Source organism: Palaemon carinicauda, chromosome 10 (assembly GCF_036898095.1).
Source record: "Palaemon carinicauda isolate YSFRI2023 chromosome 10, ASM3689809v2, whole genome shotgun sequence".
Classification (NCBI taxonomy): Eukaryota; Metazoa; Arthropoda; class Malacostraca; order Decapoda; family Palaemonidae; genus Palaemon; species Palaemon carinicauda.
In genome coordinates, this window is record NC_090734.1 from 130,631,072 (window position 1) to 130,650,654 (window position 19,583).

Genomic DNA, 19,583 nt, shown 5'->3' on the forward strand with positions numbered 1-19,583 from the left:
CGAACGTTGGCGTTAAGCGACGCTCGGAGGTGGTTGTTGGCGTTCAGGACGTTCAACAACCAGCAGAGGTGACTTGTTGTGACGCAGTGCGTCAACCTCAGCAACCCGGTAGGGTGTTGACTGCACAACCCAGACGGTCTAGACAGTTTCGGGTTGACGCTGTACTTCCTCGCGCACCCATGGTTGTTGACAGTTCACAGACTGTGCAGCAGTTCCATGATTTTGCGTCCGGCTCCGTCACGCATCCACAGTGCGACCGGATTCAACGAGTCAGACGTTGCCCACTCCGTTGCCGTTTCCTCATCAGTTTCGGATGAGGAACCCTCTGATGAGGACGTTGCTGAACAAGACGATCAGCCCCCAGCCCTGCTATCCATCCAGAAGATGCTGAAGAAGGAACGCTGCTCAGTCAGGCTGTGGATGAGTCTGGTAGGGACGCTGTCATCCGTGGATCAATTTGTGTCACTAGGAAGACTACACCTCCGTCCTCTTCTATACCATCTAGCTTTTCACTGGAAAAAGGACAAGACGCTAGAAGTGGTCTCGATCCCGGTTTCCGAAAAGATAAAGTCTTGTCTGACTTGGTGAAAGGACTATATCAACCTAAGAGAGGGTCTTCCCCTGACTGTTCAGACTCCCAACCACGTTCTCTTCTCGGACGCATCGGACGTAGGCTGGGGTGCGACATTAGACGGTCGGGAATGCTCGGGATTATGGAACTCGAGTCAAAGGACAATGCATTTCAACTGCAAGGAGCTACTGGCAGTACGTCTGGCCTGGAAAAGCTTCAGGTCTATCCTTCAAGGCAAAGTGGTGGAGGTGAACTCGGGCAACACCACGGCTTTGGCGTACATCTCCAAGCAAGGAGGGACCTACTCTCTGACGTTGTACGAGATCGCAAGGGACCTCCTCACCTGGTCAAAAGGTCTAGACATATCACTAGTAACGAGGTTCATCCAAGGCAACTTGAATGTCTTGGCAGAGTGTCTCAGTCGGAAGGGACAAATAATTCCAACAGAATGGACCCTCCACAAGGATGTATGCAAGAGACTTTGGGCCACCTGGGGCCAGCCAACCATAGATCTCTTCGCAACCTCGATGACCAAGAGGCTCCCAATATTTTGCTCTCCAATCCCGGACCCAGCAGTCAACGGCCTTACCACGTTAAAAACACCGCTTCTCGTCCGATCAGCGAAGTTAAGCAACGTTGGGTCTGGTCAGTAATTGGATGGGTGACCGCCTGGGAACACCAGATGCTGTTGGCATTAGCAGTTCATATAGATGCCTTTCTCCTAGATTGGTCACATCTAGATCTATATGCATTCCCTCCGTTCAAGTGTGTCAACAAGGTACTGCAGAAGTTCGCCTCTCACGAAGGGACAAGGTTGACGCTAGTTGCTTCCCTCTGGCCCGCGAGAGAATGGTTCACCGAGGTACTTCGATGGCTAGTAGACGTTCCCAGAACACTTCCCCTAAGGGTGGACCTTCTACGTCAGCCACACGTAAAGAAGGTACACCAAGGCCTCCACGCTCTTCGTCTGACTGCCTTCAGACTATCGAAAGACTCTCGAGAGCTAGAGGCTTTTCGAAGGAGGCAGCCAGAGCGATTGCTAGAGCAAGGAGAACATCCACCCTTAGAGTCTACCAATCGAAGTGGGAAATCTTTCGAAACTGGTGCAAGTCAGTATCCGTATCCTCGACCAGTACCTCTGTAACTTAAATAGCTGACTTCCTCTTACTTCTGAGGAAAGAACGATCTCTTTCAGCTCCCACTATCAAGGGTTACAGAAGCATGTTGGCATCAGTCTTCCGTCACAGAGGCTTAGATCTTCCCAACAATAAAGATCTACAGGACCTCCTTAAGTCTTTTGAGACCACGAAGGAGCGTCGTTTGGTTACACCTGGTTGGAATTTAGACGTGGTACTAAGATTCCTTATGTCAGACAGATTCGAACCGCTACAATCAGCCTCCCTGAAAGATCTCACCTTAAAGACTCTTTTCCTGGTATGCTTAGCCACAGCTAAAAGAGTCAGTGAGATTCACGCCTTCAGCAAGAACATCGGATTCTCATCCGAAATGGCTACATGTTCTACAACTTGGTTTTCTAGCCAAAAACGAGCTGCCTGCTCGGCCTTGGCCAATATCGTTCAATATTCCAAACTTATCGTATGGTTGGAAATGAACTAGAAAGAGTCTTATGCCCTGTAAGAGCTCTTAAGTTCTATTTAAAACGAACTAAACCTTTACGAGGCCCGTCTGAAGCTTTATGGTGTTCAGTTAAGAAACCATCTTTGCCTATGTCAAAGAATGCTTTATCTTATTTTATCAGACTGTTAATACGAGAAGCTCATTCCCATCTGAATGAGGAAGACCAAGCTTTGCTGAAGGTAAGGACACACGAAGTTAGAGCTGTCGCAACTTCCGTGGCCTTTAAACAAAATAGATCTCTGCAAAGTATAATCGACGCAACCTATTGGAAAAGCAAGTCAGTGTTCGCGTCTTTTTATCTTAAGAATGTCCAGTCTCTTTACGAGAACTGCTACACTCTGGGACCATTCGTAGCAGCGAGTGCAGTAATGGGTGAGGGCTCAACCACTACAATTCCCTAATTCCATAACCTTTTTAATCTTTCTCTTGAAATGTTTTTTATTGTTGTTTTTGGGTTGTCCGGAAGGCTAAGAAGCCTTTCGCATCCTGGTTGATTTGGCGGGTGGTCAAATTCTTTTCTTGAGAAGCGCCTAGATTAGAGGTTTTGATGAGGTCCTGTAGTATGGGTTGCAACCCTTGATACTTCAGCTCCTAGGGGTCGCTCAGCATCCTAAGAGGATCGCGAGGCTCCGTAAGGAAGACGTACTTAAAAAGGCAGAGTAATTGTTCAAGTCGACTTCCTTACCAGGTACTTATTTGTTTTATGTTTGTTATTTTGAATAACTGCTAAAATGAAATAAAAAATCCTTAGCTCATAATAATGTAAACAATTATTGCTGGTCTCTACCCACCCCCCTGGGTGTGAATCAGCTTATATAATCACCGGCTAAGTTTAATATTGAAAAATGTTATTTTTATAATAAAATAAATTTTTGAATATACTTACCCGGTGATTATATATTAAAGGACCCTCCCTTCCTCCCCAATAGAGACCCAGTGGACCGAGGAGAAAATTGAGTTCTGTGTTTACATTGAGTACTGAGTACCTGCACGACAGATGGCGCTGTTGTAGTACACCCCCTACCTGCATAGCGATCGCTGGCGGATTTTTAATGTAGAGTTTTCTGTCGAGCAACAGAGTTGCAGCTTATATAATCACCGGGTAAGTATATTCAAAAATTTATTTTATTATAAAAATAACATTTTACATACCATTTCAAATGAATTGAGTGGAATTGAAGTCTTACATATTTTAGTTGTGTCTCAAGAAATATGGAACCTTTAATACACCCATGACTTATATTTTTGCATATTTTATCCACAGATTGTCACTGCAACAGTGGAAACTGTAGGGGAACTGGACATTGCAGCAAATATGCCTCAGGAACATGTTGTGAAAGCTGTGGCTCGAGCTGTCACCTTAACTGAAGAGGATGTAGGTATGTATATGATGTAAGAAATTAAAGAAAGATTTTATACGTATGGTCAGTTCAACAAATGAAGAAAAGATTTAAATAATTACTCACTGCATAGCTTATAATCTTCAGATTCACTGAAAAATGGAAAGAACTGATTGTTTTACCCATAAACTATCTCCTTTTGTGTCGCCAAAATATGAGCTTAGTTGACCAGCTGAGGAGTAAGGCTAGGTTTTGCAACAGAGTAGGTTAAACTTGAGATATTATTGTGAATCGGTACTAAATGCTTTTCTGAGCTACCACAAAATGAATTAATGGCGTTAAATTACCAATTCGATAAAGCCTGAACTAGTTAGGCAGTAGTAAAGTCAAAGTCTGAGGTGGCAGTGCTCCCATCCTCACCTCCGTCAACAAAGTTGGAAGGAGGTTATGTTTTTGCCCTTGTTTGTGTGTTTCTTTGTGTGTGTGTTTTGTTTGTGTGTTTGTGAACAGCTTCCTGGCCACAATTTTAATCGTAGAGTAATGAAAATTGTTGGGATTAGCTGTTATGTAAAAAGCTAGAAATGATTAAAGTTTGGAAGATCAATGTTAAAGGTCAAGGTCATGGCCATGCAAAATGTCCAATTCACGCAATCAGCCATAAGTTTGGACATCATTGTCGCAGACACTTCAAACTTGGTTCATATGTGAGTATATGAAAATCCACGCCAATTAATACATGTTAAGGTCAAAGGTCAAGGTCAAGGTTGAGCAAAAAGTTGAGGAAGAAGCTGCCATTGCAGAGGTCTGCGCTCTACTGAGTACCCCTTAAGTTTGTATATTAAACTTTTATTATTTTTAATTATATTTCTTCACTGAATATGAATAACCCACTATAAACTTTGTCTCCTTCCTAGTAAGACTCATAACGGTAATAAAGGCTCGAGTGTTAGTATTTACCCAACCAATGTAAACCTATGATGGGCTAGTGACTGAGCTTGCAAGCCAATGAAAACGCACTTTATTTTAGAACATGGTGCAATTGACTAGCTTTAGCTGATACATTACCAACAACAATTATTATTATTATTATTATTACTATCCAAGCTACAACCCTAGTTGGAAAAGCAAGATGCTATAAGCCCAGGGGACCCAATAGGGAAAAATAGCCCAGTGAGGAAAGGAAATAAGGAAATAAATAAATGAAGAGAACAAATTAACAATAAATCATTCTAAAATAAGTAACTAACGTCAAAACAGACATGTCATACAGTATATAAAGTATTAACAACGTCAAAAACAAATATGTCATAAGTAAACTATAAAAAGTTAAGAGATTCTACGATATGAAATACCAACTACCAAATTGAAAATAAAGTTAAGAGCACTTTCTTTTGTGAGAGGAGGGATGTCAGGATCCAGACTACCTACTCGATATTTTGCTTCACAATCTGAATGTCTCAAAGAGCAACTAGGGATACTGAACTGTGATGGTTTAGCATCAGAATGATGTAACGTACAAGAGAAAATCGAATCTGTAAGGTGTAATGAGCATTCACAACCCCTACTGAAGGAACATTATGTAATTTTGACCACTTGACCCACCTATGGAAGTCTAAAGTCAGTGTAAGCAAGTGTGCAGGTAAGTCTTGCCGCCTACAAGCAAAGCCTCTCTGGCCTTCAGAGAATAACAAATCAAGTTAAATGAGTTAACCCTTTTACCCCCAGGCTCTTTGGAAATTTCCAACCCTTAACCCCCAAGGGGTTATTTTTTTCCCAGCACATTTTGCAGTATATATTTTTTAAATTGCTCTAACAGCCTTAATTTTTGTCATAGAGAGGTCAGGTTGGTCTTATTCTCTTGGAAAATGCCTGAATTTTTCCAAAAAATTATCAAAAATATGAAAAAAAATTTTTTATAGCATTTTTTTGCAAGGACGTACCGGTACGTCCATTGGGCTAAAGGGATGGGTTTTGTGAAACGTACCAGTACGTCCTTTGGGGGTAAAAGGGTTAAGATATTTAAACATCTGTAACAAAACTTAACTGATAAATAAGTATTGGTGTATCTTATCGTTATCAACTCCACAATAAACAGCTATTCTCTCCACCATGAACAAACAGTCACTTCTCTCATCGGCTGTTTGAGAATCAAACATCAGTCATTCTGTTTATTACGTAGAAGCTTACTACCGTGCAGTGTATATTCTCCAGTTCCATAAACACTTGAACTTGAACATAATTTCCATGAGAGGAACAGTGAGGCATTGTCCTCCTTACTAAAAAGTCCAACAGTGAAGACAAAATACAGTAAACACTTCTCTCAGTTAGGAAGGGGGCCGATATATCTTTATATAACCACAGTGACAGAAAAAAAAGCAATATAAACATCAGGGGAGGCTCATAGAAATAAATGGAATTTCAATAGTAAAACATTTTATTTTCATACTCACTTGGTGCTCATATACATGTTTGTAGAAGATCAGGTGAGTCTAGTATTAAAGTCCAAAACAGAAGGATGACCTAGAAGGCGTTCGTGTGGGTGACGGTGGCGTGGTACAAGTGTGGTTTCTGGGGTCTTTGTTACGGCCCTTCCCTTTGATGAAGGAGTTGGAAGACAGCCTGTGAATAGTGGTTTTCACACTCCCCTGATGTATACACGACACTCACGAGGTGCTCGCGCGAGGGTAGTAACCTCTGCATTCCATGCTTTTATTTTTCTCTGGTATATTTGGAAGATTTATATCAGAAAAGGTAGAAAGGATTTTTCACCAGGCATCACTGGTCTCTCCCCAGAAATAGATTTTTCCTTCGTCAAAATCCCTTTTTTCTTCTTGGTTGTATATGAAAATAATCGTAAAAAGGATTGTACGTGCTTGAAAATAATCATGTGAATGTTAATAAGATCATATTTATGTAAATATGATACAGTTCTGTAATTTGACATTTTTGCATTGGCTAGGCAGGAATGATTAAGCCATTAAGTGCATATCATTTATAAGGTAGACATTTATTAATTTTGTGTTAGAAGAATGCGCCATAGATATTCAGAAAAAGTGTGCATTTGCCTTCTCAAAGGTAATAAAAACTCACGTGTATTATAAAACACATTCTGGCAATCATTTTCCTTCACAGTATTTTAGTTACAAACCCTGATATCTTTCTAGCTAATGCAACAGCTAATGTCGCCAAACCAAGTGTCGTTGGAGAGGACGACGAGCCAATTGACACAACGCAGCAGGATGATGAAGACTCAGATTCCTTTTGGATTACCTCCCAGGGCAAGTTCAAATTTAAACTGGAAGAGTTACCCTCCCACCTTCAGGTTATCTACACGACTTTACTCGTAAGTCAGTTGTGTATCTTATTTATTTTCTTATTTCCTCTTATTAAACTTTGTATACTATCTTTAGTTTCTTGTAACTTTTGCATACTGTCTTTTGTCAACTATTAATTACTATCAACAAAAGTACGCTAAACAAAATGAAAGCAGTGAAGTGATTCATGACGAGGCTATGTGAAAATCAGAACGAAGGACCAGCGAGTTTGTTGATTTTGAAAGACTTCATCTTGCGCGTCCTCATGCATTTGCTTTCAAGTACAGAAAATGCAAGTAAAATCACTGATATTTATGATTCTTTGTTCATTACCCTACCTGGAAAGGGTGCGAGAATTTATTAATCTTCTTAATTTGAAATTTTGGGTAAATAATAAAATTTCTTGTGTAAGTAATGAACAAATAGTTTTCAATATCAATCTTACCCGATGATCATGTAGCTGTCAACTCTGTTGCCCGACAGAAATCCACGGTCGGGATACGCCAGCGATCGCTATACAGGTGGGGGTGTACACAACAGCGCCATCTGTGAGCAGGTACTCAAGTACTTCTTGTCAACAAGAACTCAATTTTTCCTCTGTCGTGCCACCGGCTAGACCTACTTGGATACGCTGTTGATTCTGGAGTTATTGTTCACGATTTGGTGATGTATTTGCTCTAGAGTTTAGCCTTCGCTATTCAGGAAGCTTTATCATTAGCTTAGCAAGCTTTTGGAATTAATTTGATTTAATTATGGTGACGAAGAGAGTATGGACTCTCTTTCACTTTTAAATGGCCGACCCTTCCCTTAGACGGAAGTGTTGGTGTCGAAGAGAGTATAGACTCTCTTTCACTTTTTATGACCCACCCTTCCCTTAGACGGAAGTGTGTTTAGGTTTTTGGTAATTTTGCTTAACAAAGTTATAGATTTATTTTATATCTCTCCGCCATTTATAGGCCTCTTCGATTAACTTTCCATTTATTATAAACTTATAAAAATTAATTTTTATGTTTGTTTATATGCGACCTTTCCTAATAGTAGGCGGTCCTTACTTGGAACCGAAGTTAATTAACATTGAGCCCGTCATATCGTTTTTCCTGTTAAGAATTTATGCTATTTTAATTTTATGTTTTTGAAAGAATTTCTTTGATAGTCTCGTACTGTTTTCAAAGTTGAACTAACGTTTTGTTTAGTCTCCGCAGTTGTTGACGTTCAGAACGTTCAACTTGCGCTCTATCGTTACGATAGAGAGAGAGTATTTCACGGTTTCACGTTGCAGTAAGAGTAAACCGATTCTAGCGTTTCGTTCATTCTTTCTTAGCTTAAATGGTTTTAATTCTAATAAAGGAATTTTTTATTTGGGAAACCTTTCAGTTTCTTTCCTTTAACAAATATATGTTTTAACGATATATATAATTGGGCTCATCTCTCAGGTTCTAAGTCAAGAGAGAGAGAGAGAGAGATAGAGACGGAGGGAGAGAGAGGAGGATAAACGTTTCGTTCAAGCGGGTAACGTTGTTCTCGTTTTTTGCTCTTCTCCCTAGTCGCTATAGGGGAAGAAGGTAAAACGTTTCTAGAGTTTTATTCTTGTTCCCAGGCTTTATGCGGTGAGAGATTTTAAACGTAGTTTATTTGATCTAGTGTTTAGTCTCTTTTCCAGCCACTGAATTCTTTATCTTTCATTATGTTTTTCTGTTACATTGTAATACTGTTTTCGCAATTACTACCTTTTAATGAAGGATAGGATTGCGTGTTTCAGGTACAAACCACTTAAAGTTTCGAGTTCAGTGAAATAAGTGCAAACAGAAAATCAAAAGTGATAAAGTGATATGCGCAAAGTGTTACAGTGTTGCGTTCGAGGGTTCGTCTGTTCGTGCCAGTTGTTCACCTAGTCCGATACCTCTTACAAGCTCCCAAGCCCAGGGGAGAAGTAATGTCGAAGGACTTATGGGTTCCACAGGCCTTGATCGACGAACAGACGTTTCCCTCCGTGGTTTCGGGTGTATCTACACACGTTGCCGACGTGATCACCCCACCCACACAAAGACGAGAGAGCCCATTTATTCCTCGTCTGCGGAAGAGGTTTCTCGCAGAAACCATGGACCAAATCTTGCAGCTTTTAAGTGCAAGTCGGTCCCTTCCGCGCAAGTCCAACGGCCTAGGTGTAGCCACTGGGTCAGTTCGGACTCGCTGCAGTACGACAACTGCACACCTCCCAAGAGAGGCAAGGTGGTACCGCAACAGGCAGTAACTCCGTCTGTTGCCGCACCAGCTGTTTTAGACCCTCAGTCACAACGGACAGTAGCTCCGTTTGTTGTTGTCTTTCATAGACCCTTGTGGTCCATGCTGCAGACTATACAGTCTCAGCATGCTCCTTCATGCAGGAGTATCATGCTGGAAGGTTGACAATGCACCTGTTAACCTACAACCCGCCGAGGTTGTGCGCTCAGCAGATACTGCGGCTGCCTGCTCCCACCCTCCACCTGTGAGAGCTCCACCACCGATGCGCAGTCCACCCTGCCAGACGCATGTTCTTGCTGCACCATCTGCTAACATGCGTGAGCTACCGCATCAGCAGTGGAAGGTTCTGTAGAGCTGCCGGGTTCCAGCACTATGCGGCATTCTCCGCAGCCCATGCAGCATGCTCTGCATACCTTACAGCATGCTCCGCATACCATGCAGCATGCTCCGCATACCTTACAGCATGCTCCGCATACCATACCGCATGCTCCTCAACCCACCGCAGCCCCTCCCACGCACCAGCACTCTGCTTTTGTTGTTGCCAGCTCCCACACTCCGACTGCGGAGAAGGTTGACGATGCACCCGTGGGCCTACACCTCCCACGGTTGTGTGCCCGGCATGGCTTCCTGCTCTCACACTCTTGTTGTGAGAGCTCCTCCACCCATGCACAGTCAACCCTGCCAGATGTATGATGACTCCCACACACAGAGCACTCCGTTGCCGTGCGTGAGCTACCACAAGCTGCCGTGTTTTGACACGGTGTGTCAGCCTCCGCAACACACTGTGGTTACCGCCACTCGCCAGCAGCAAACTAGTCAGTCAGGAGTTGAGGCTTCCCCACACAACTTTGGTTGTTGCCAACTCACAAACTGTCATACAGTTACATGACGTTGCCTTCTGGTCTGCTACTTATACACCAGTGCTGTATGTCCTCACGCTCCTGTTGTGGTTGACAGTTCAGTTTTTGACAGTTCACAGACTGTCAAGCAGTTTCATGACGTTGCCTTCTGGTCTGCTGCTTTTGCACCAGTGAAACCCTCACTGAGAGAACCTAGCTTTTCTCGGATATGGTTCCTGTAGATGAGAAAGTGCTGTTCTCCCTCCTTCTGATATTCCCTTGAGGACTCTGTCATTTGGAGAGGAGCCTTAAGCTGCTTAGCCTCCTATGGACTTTTATTTAAGCATAACATGCTTCCAGGGAGGGTAAATGGTTCCGCTTCAGTCGCTAACCCCGTCTGTTGCCACACCTGCTCCCATAGACCTTGGGCTTTGTTGCAAGACATGCAGTCCAAGCTTAGTCCTTGATAGAGGATTTTTTACGGAGAAGACCCTTCTTGCCAACGACCTTCCTACCGGTTGGTTGTACGCCCTGTTGACGCTGAGGTATCCTACTCACGTCCGCCAGTTGAGATGGTTCCTCCACCGGTGCGACCCAGTGTGGGTTGCCAGTCGCACGTTGATGTTATGCTACTCTCGGAGGTGGTTGTGGACGTTCAGTGTGTCACTGGGAAGACGTTCAACAACCAGCAGAGGTGACTTGTTGTGACGCAGTGCGGCAACCTCAGCAACCCTATAAGGGGTTGTCTGTACTACCCAGACAGTCTAGACAGTTTCGGGTTGTCGCTGTACTTCCTCGCTTCCCCATGGTTGACAGTTCACAGACTGTGCAGCAGTACCATGATCTGGTGTCCGGCTCCGTCACACATCCACCAGTGCGACCGGATTCAGCGAGTCAGACGTTGCCCACTCCGTTGCCGTTTCCTCATCAGTTTCGGATGAGGAACCCTCTGATGAGGACATGGCTGAACAAGAAGATCAATCCCCAGCCCTGCTATCCATCCAGAAGATGCTGAAGAAGGAATACGGCCCTGTCAGGCTGTGGATGAGTCTGGTTAGGACACTGTCATCCGTGGTGCATTTGGTGTCACTTGGAAGACTACACCTCCGTCCTCTTCGGTTTCATCTAGCTCTTCACTGGAAAAGGACAAAACGCTAGAAGCGGTCTCGATCCCGGTTTCCGGAAGATAAGTCTGGTCTAACCTGAGGAAAGGACTTTCAACCTTTTATAGGGTCTTCCCCTGACTGTTCAGACTCCCAACCACGTTCTCTTCTCAGACGCATCGGACGTAGGCTGGGGTGCGACCTTAGGCGGTAGGGAATGCTCGGGTTTATGGAACTCGCGTCAAAGGACAATGCATTTTAACTGCAAGAAGCTTCTGGCAGTAAGTCTGACCTGGAAAAGCTTCAGGTCTCTCCTTCAAGACAAAGTAATGGAGGTCAACACGGACAACTCCCTGCTTTGATGTTCATCTCCTAGCAAGGAGGGACCTACTCTCTGACATGGTGCTAGTTCGCTAGTGACCTCCTCTCCTGTTCAACAGGTCTAGACTTTTCACTAGTAACAAATTTCTTCCAAGGCAACTTGAATGTCTTAGCAGTTTGTCTCAGTAGGAAGGGACAATAATTCCAACATATTGGACCCTCCACAGAGATGTATGCAAGAGACTTTGGGTCACCTGGGGCCATCCAACCATAGATCTCTTCGCAACCTCGATGTCCAAGAGGCTCTCAACAGACCCAGCAGTGGTTCTTTTAGATGCCTTTCTACTAGATTAGTCTCATCTAGATCTATATGCATTCCCTCCGTTCTAGTTTGTCAACAAGGTACTGCAGAAGTTCGCCTCTCACGTTGGGACAAAGTTGAGACTAGTTGCTTCCCTCTGGCCCGCGAGAGAATAACTTACCGAGGTACTTCGATGGCTAGTAGACGTTCCCAGAACTCTTCCCCTAAGGGTGGACCTGCTACGTCTGCCACGCGTAAGAAGGTACTCCAAGGCCTCCACGCTCTTCGTCTCACTGCCTTCAGAGTATCGAAAGACTCTCGAGAACTAGAGGTTTTTCGAAGGAGGCAACCAGAGCGATTGTTAGAGCAAGGAGAACATCCACCCTTAGAGTCTACCAATCGAAGTGGGGAATCTTCCGAAACTGGTGCAAGTCAGTATCCGTATCCTCGACCAGTACCTCTGTAACTCAAATAGCTGACTTCCTCTTATATCTGAGAAAAGAGCGATCTCTTTCAGCTCCCACTTTCAAGGGTTACAGAAGCATGTTGGCATCAGTCTTCCAACACAGAGGCTTAGATCTTTTTAACAATAAAGATCTACAGGACCTCCTTAAGTCTTTTGAGACCACGAAGGAGCGTCGTTTGGTTACACCTGGTTGGAATTTAGACGTGGTTCTAAGATTCCTTATGTTAGACAGGTTCGAACCACTTCAATCAGCCTCCCTGAAAGATCTCACCTTTAAGACTCTTTTCCTGATATGCTTTACCAGCTAAAAGAGTCAGTGAGATTCATGCCTTCAGCAAGAACATCGGATTTTCATCCGAAACGGCTACATGTTCTACATCTTGGTTTTCTAGCCAAACACGAGCTGCCTTCTCGGCCTTGACCAATATCGTTCGTTATTCCAAACTTATCGATATGGTTGGAAAGGAACTAGAAAGAGTATTATGTCCTGTAGAGCTCTTAAGTTCTATTTTAAAAACCTTTATGAGGCCCGTCTGAAGCTTTATGGTGTTCAGTTAAGAATTCATCTTTGCCTATGTCAGAGAATTCTTTATCCTATTATTTTCAGACTGTTAATACGAGAAGCTCATTCCCTTCTGAATGAGGAAGACCAAGCTTGGCTGAAGGTAAGGACACACGAAGTTAGAGCTATCACAACTTCCGTGACCTTTTGATAAAATAGATCTCTGCAAAATATTTTCGACGCAACCTTTTGGAAAAGCTAATCAGTGTTCGCGTCTTTTATCTTAAGAATGTCCAGTCTCTTTACGAGAACTGCTACACTCTGGGACCATTCGTAGCAACGAGTGCAGTAGTGGTGGGGGCTCCACCACTACAATTCCCTAATTCCAGAACCTTTTTAATCTTTCTCTTGAAATATTTCTGGGTTGTCCGGAAGGCTAAGAAGTCTTCCGCATCCTGGTTGATTTGGCGGGTGGTCAAATTCTTTCTTGAGAAGCGCCTAGATTAGAGGTTGTGATGAGGTCCTTTAGTATGGGTTGCAGCCCTTAATACTTCAGCACCTAGGAGTCGCTCAGCATCCTAAGAGGATCGCTAGGCTCAGTAAGGAAGACGTACTTAAAAAGGCAGAGTAATGGTTCAAGTCGACTTCCTTACCAGGTACTTATTTATTTTATGTTTGTTATTTTGAATAACGGCTAAAATAAGATACGGGATACTTAGCTTCTTTGTTAACATGTATGCTGGTCTCCACCCACCACCCTGGGTGTGAATCAGCTACATGATCATCGGGTAAGATTAATATTGAAAAATGTTATTTTCATTAGTAAAATAAATTTTTGAATATACTTACCCGATGATCATGAATTTAAGGACCCGCCCTTCCTCCCCATAGAGAACCAGTGGACCGAGGAGAAAAATGAGTTCTTGTTGACAAGAAGTACTTGAGTACCTGCTCACAGATGGCGCTGTTGTGTACACCCCCACCTGTATAGCGATCGCTGGCGTATCCCGACCGTGGATTTCTGTCGGGCAACAGAGTTGACAGCTACATGATCATCGGGTAAGTATATTCAAAAATTTATTTTACTAATGAAAATAACATATTGCATAATGAATAGCTGTACAGTAAAAGAAAATAAAGGTTAAAGGTTAAAGGTGACTGGTTTCAGTTCCAGTTCCATCAGAATAGATGCTCACCAGAACGTCAGCCGGGCAAGCCCAACCCCCCATTGTGGTGCCCTACCACAGCAGTAGCCTCCCCATTAAACAGCTTAAACTCACGGCCCTGGGCGGGGATCGATCTCTTGCCATGCGAATACTAGGCAAACACGTTACCACTGTACTGTGTATAAAAGTATCAAATTGTATACAATGTTAATTAATTAGATACTGTAAATAAATTAGTGTAATAAACACTAATGCAGTCTTGAGACATATTTCTATAATGTGAGTAAGGAGGGAATAGTAACCAAATGATGAAACAGAAAGGGGAAAATGAAATGATAAAAACAAAGGGACTTTTCCAAAGTTTCTTCGTAGAAGAAACGATTCACGTCGCTTTGGGCGAGATGACGCTGGTTCACGCCTGATCTTATTGCTATATTTTTTACCATAGCTCATCTTACCATAGGGGAGAAATTGCTATCGTACAGATTAGGGAAAAATTTGTGTATTTTTGAAGTGGTTGTCATACGTCTTCTTTCATAAAAGGAGTAGCGCATGAATCTCGAGATAAGTATGGTAATACTGTAATTAGTTGTGTTTTGAAGACCTACATGGCTGAGGGCTATGAAACGTGTCGTGGGAGATGATGAATGGAGAGGTATCGAATTGAAAGCTCAAGATAGAGACGAGTGGCAAATTCTAACCGAGGCCCTTTGCGTCAGTAGGCGTAGGAGGTGATGATGATGATGTTTTGAAAGTTATTACTAATATAGGCTACAATAGTAAACTATATACCCTGACTTAGTAATTGTACCGCACAATAGTATATGTATTATGTAAAATGGTCAATGAAAATCCTTTGTTCCAGGGACTTGAGACTTCAGAAGATGGCGATGTCATTTATCATATGTGTGAGTGCTTGAAGTATTTGATTCTGCACGGTGAAGCTATGGCACATGCTGCGAACGATCATCGAGGTTTTCTGATATGGTGTCAAGAAAACAAATCTGTAAAGATGTAAGTACAGTAATACCTTGGTATTCAACCATAATTAGTTCCCCAAAAAATGTCCAAATACCGATTCGTTCAAATGCCGAATCATTATTTCTCCTTACAAATAATGTAAAAGTAAATATATTGTTTCGTGCTACAGCTGACTTGCTAGTAGCATAAAATATTACATAAAAAGTAATACAGGTACTGTATGTAATTTTTATCCAAACAGTAAATACAGTAAAAATAAAAACATTAGAAGTCATTTCAGTACAGTACTGTATAAGAAAACTTTCAGAAAAATGAAAAGCATCATAAGAATTTGCTGAGAGTTTCGAGTTAGGAAATAAATGCGATTCAGGTAGTGGAAAGTAGCCATATACCGTAAAAATCCTTAGTGCACACGTCTTTAGTCTGTCATGTTTTTTTCTAGCATGTGGTCCCTGATTGAGGCCGAGTGGTCGCACATTGCTGAAGTGGCCGTACGATTGCTGCTTCATTTTTTGACTCTGCCTTGTGGTGCAGACATATTCTGGAAGCTTTGTGAAAATAATTTCACACATCAAGATTGGAAAGTAAGGTTTCAAGCAGGTACGTAAATGAGAAATCAATAATGGATAAATAGACGTAGGATTAAAGATGATGGGAAATATCACCCAAGGAAATAGAATGAAAGGGTTTAGATCAGAACAAGTAAATTACTTACTGTATTTTAATTTGACTACTACACTTGTCCATTAACCCTATTTGGAACTTTCCAACCCTTAACCCCCATGGGTAATTTTTTTTCAAGCACATTTTGCAGTATATTTTTTTTAAATTGCTCTAACAGACTTAATTTTTGTCATAGAGAGGTCAGGTTGGTCTCATTCTCTTGTAAAATGCCTGAAGTTTCTAAAAAATTATCAAAAATATGCAAAAAGAAATTTAAATAGCAGTTTTTTGCAAGGACGTACCGGTACGTCCATGGGGGTAAAGGGATGAGTTTTGTGAAACATACCAGTACGTCCTTTGGGGGTAAAAGGGGTTAATTATTAGAAACAGGTTGGCTCCATGCCATCCCCTCTTGTTCTGCTGTATGACCTCAATTACGCTGATTTTTACAAGTTTGGTAGGGAAATTTTTTCATTTATACTTTTTTATTATTATTATTATTACTTGCTAAGCTACAACCCTAGTTGGAAAAGCAGGATGCTATAAGCCCAGGGGCTCCTACAGGGAAAATAGCCCAATGAGGAAAGGAAACAAGGAAAAATAAAATATTTTAAGAACAGTTAAAACATTGAAATAAATATTTCCAATATAAACTATAAAAACTTTAACAAAAAAAGAAGAGAAACTAGATAGAACAGTGTGCCCGAGTGTACCCTCAAGCAAGAGAACTCTAACCCAAGATAGTGGAAGACCATGGTACAGAGGCTATAACACTACCCAAGACTAGAGAACAATGGTTTGATTTTGGAGTGTCCTTCTCCTAGAAGAGCTGCTTACCATAGCTAAAGAGTCTCTTCTACCCTTACCAAGAGGAAAGTAACCACTGAACAATTAAAGTGCAGTAGTTAATTGTAAATTGAATAAGAGTTCTTATAATTTTTGATATTCCTTGCATGCGCAGTGTGAAGTAACCTAGTATTAAAGTTTCACCACAGCATTTTATTGTATAGTTTAATGGTAGAATTTTTTTTCTGCTCATTGCCTTCAGAAAGTTTATTTTATGAAATGCAGAAAAGTAAGAGAAATACTCTTATCTTTGATTAGATTAAGAATATCTTAAAGATTTGCAATGTTGTTTGGAGTCTTTATATTTATACATGATAGGAAAACAGAAAATAACAAAGATAGGATGAAGAAATAATGTAATAAAACAGTATTGTATCATTTAACCCTTTTACCCCCAGGCTATTTGGAACTTTCCAACCCTTTACCCCCAGGGGTTATTTTTTTTTCAAGCACATTTTGCAATATAATTTATTTAAATTGCTCTAACAGCCTTAATTTTCATCATAGAGAGGTCAGGTTGGTCTCATTCTCTTGGAAAATGCCTGAAATTTCTCAAAAATTATAAAAAAAAAAAAAAAGAGTTGTAAATTGCAGTTTTTTGCAAGGACGTACCGGTACGTCCATGGGGGTAAAGGGATGAGTTTTGTGAAACGTACCAGTACGTCCTTTGGGGGTAAAAGGGTTAATACATTTAAGCAAAATGACATTTGTTAAAACCTGATATCTATTTCATATGAAACCTGATTATTTGTTGACTTTTGTACCAGGAAGTCATAGGCAAAAAAATTACAAACCGCTTCTTGGAATCTATTAATTTTGTAATTTGAGAACGTTCTGTACGGTACAGTGAACCCTCGCTACTTCGCGGTTCGACCATCGCGGATTCACCACTTCGCGGATTTTTTCCATAACCCATATATATACAGTAATATATATATATATATGTATGCATGTATTTATGTATATATGTAGGTATGTATATGTGTATACATTAAATATATATATATATATATATATATATATATATATATATATATATATATATATATATATATATATATATATATATATATATACACACACATACATATATATATATATATATATATATATATATATATATATATATATATATATATATATATATATATATCTATATATCGAAAGTAGGAAGATGTGATGTAGTTCTAAGGGAAAAGTATGGGAAATATGTCTGGGTAATAAGCAAAGCTCTACCTCCAGTTTGTTTCTACATTATGATCAGAGATAAATGTAAACAAAACATTGGTTGCCATTTTTTATCGTGCTTTTTAGCATGTTTAGGAAATGCATGATATAAAATCACCTTTAATATTTGTGCCTGTTTTAGTTTAGGGTACTGTAGTATATGCATTAAGTGTTCTGTACATTAAAGGGTAGTTTGTTAACAGTACTACGTACAAGGGAAGGTTTTAAAAGTCTGAATATACATGTTGAATAAATAGGTAAATATGGTGTCACTACTTCGCGGATTTTCACCTATCGCGGCCGCGACTGGAACCTATCTACCGGGATAAACGAGGGTTCACTGTACTTTCATTCTGATATTTAATTCATGCTATTAACTCCAAGTCTACATCATCAGCCCATTAAAACAACGGGGGAGTACTTAATGTCTATGGGAATGTTATAAAGATACATACATAAAGTAGATTTTGTTTATTTCATGTAATACTTTTCATTTCAGTTGAAAAAGTAGTCGTCATTGGAAGATTCCTGGGCGTCTCTTCGGTGCGCCATTGTCCGGGACTTCAAGCGGCAATAGCACATGCATTCTGCTTTCTCATAGCTTCACTAGATGATATAAATGTATCAGTTGCCCAGAGAGCCTCCTTGTACCTTACGACACTGCCAGACAGTGGACTCAGAGCTCTGTGCTGGTGCTTAGAGCAACAGGTCTGTTTAGTGGTTGTTACTTTACATTTTAGTGTTGGTTGTTGTTTATATTATGAGCTGTTCAAAATTCTGAATAAAATTCAAAATAATATGTTGATTCTTTTCAGTTTGACAGTGTGATCATGGACAGGCCTATGATAATTCAAGCTTTGCACCAACTCAGTTCTCGTCTACCAGATCGACGAATACTCACGTGGGATTTTTTCTTCAATAGATTTGATGCTCTTTATCTAGAGGCTCAGATAGCTTTGGAGAAATATGGAGAAATAGCTTTTCCAAGAGGTAAATCTGCGTATAGTATTTTCTTTTGTTTATGACTTTTGTTCTATGTACAGTATTCAAGTCGGTCTATTTATTGGGGAGTGTCACTGAATTTCTATATAATTATTATTTCTATTTGCCCCACCAAAAGACAAATCTACAATGGATAGTTGGGAGAGAAGAGTGAGATATTTAAAATTCTAAATTGACTTCTGAAATTATACATCTTCAGCATTGTAAACATTGACATTTTAAATTTCTTTGTTGCTAAGTTTGACCATTAACTTGCTTTAGATATTTTTACAGACTTCAGATATTTTTTTGCTATTTCAAATACAGTTTTAGGTTTGTTTTGTAAAGCAATTCAAGAATGAAAATGTGATATTTTTACAGACTTCAGATATTTTTTTGCTATTTCAAATACAGTTTTAGGTTTGTTTTGTAAAGCAATTCAAGAATGAAAATGTAAGTGTGTCTTATTTGATTTAGTACTGTATTGTAACTAACAAAGTATATTCTCATTGTGCTTTGGTACTTGACAAATATTATTGTCTTTATCACTCATAAAAGTGCTTTGAGCTTGTCATACCACCTTTTGTCTCTCAGTCTCTGCTATGTTCTTGGCTTGATCTGCAGTGTCCTATACTCCAGATTGTTCAGTTATTTGGACTTAGGGCTTTTAGAGAGATGTCTCCTGGATTTGTTAATTATTGCATAGAATTTTCTACAGAATTGTTTCTGAGTGATCTTGATCCACATTCAATTTGTATCCCATGCTGGGGATGGTATTGGGCTTTAGAAAATCATTCTGTGGAGTGGGAAGACCTCATTGTTCCTCTAATGGAAAAGTATGTTTCTGTGGTTGCTAACCATGTTAGAAGTTCAGAGAAGACTATGCTAGTTTATTAAAGAGAGAACTACAACAATAATGCCACTCCAGCTACTAAAGAGTCTAGCTAGCTTTGATAATGATGAACTTCAAAGACTCTTATCCTTATCAGCTCATTCAACTATTTCTCATATCAAATTCCTTTGGAAATATTACCTTGCTTTTATCATAGGAATCTTAACAGCTGATTTTTTTTTTTTATTATT

At 40.6% G+C, this 19,583-nt stretch overlaps 1 protein-coding gene and 1 non-coding gene across 11 annotated transcripts in view; both read left to right on the top strand.

Moving 5' to 3' along the window:
* unc79 (UNC-79 domain-containing protein) overlaps positions 1 to 19,583 on the top strand; it is a 184,657-nt gene that overhangs the window by 71,568 nt on the left and 93,506 nt on the right. For all 10 annotated transcript variants that reach the window (XM_068381893.1, XM_068381896.1, XM_068381901.1 and 7 more), the window contains 6 exons: positions 3,474 to 3,588; positions 6,714 to 6,892; positions 14,668 to 14,816; positions 15,226 to 15,383; positions 18,019 to 18,227; positions 18,335 to 18,509. In XM_068381893.1, coding sequence (XP_068237994.1) covers positions 3,474 to 3,588; positions 6,714 to 6,892; positions 14,668 to 14,816; positions 15,226 to 15,383; positions 18,019 to 18,227; positions 18,335 to 18,509 — 985 coding nt within the window. The remainder of the gene's footprint in view (positions 1 to 3,473; positions 3,589 to 6,713; positions 6,893 to 14,667; positions 14,817 to 15,225; positions 15,384 to 18,018; positions 18,228 to 18,334; positions 18,510 to 19,583) is intronic.
* On the top strand, positions 1,147 to 1,265 carry LOC137648961 (5S ribosomal RNA). The gene has a single exon (XR_011045769.1). It is a non-coding gene; the product is annotated as a 5S ribosomal RNA (ribosomal RNA).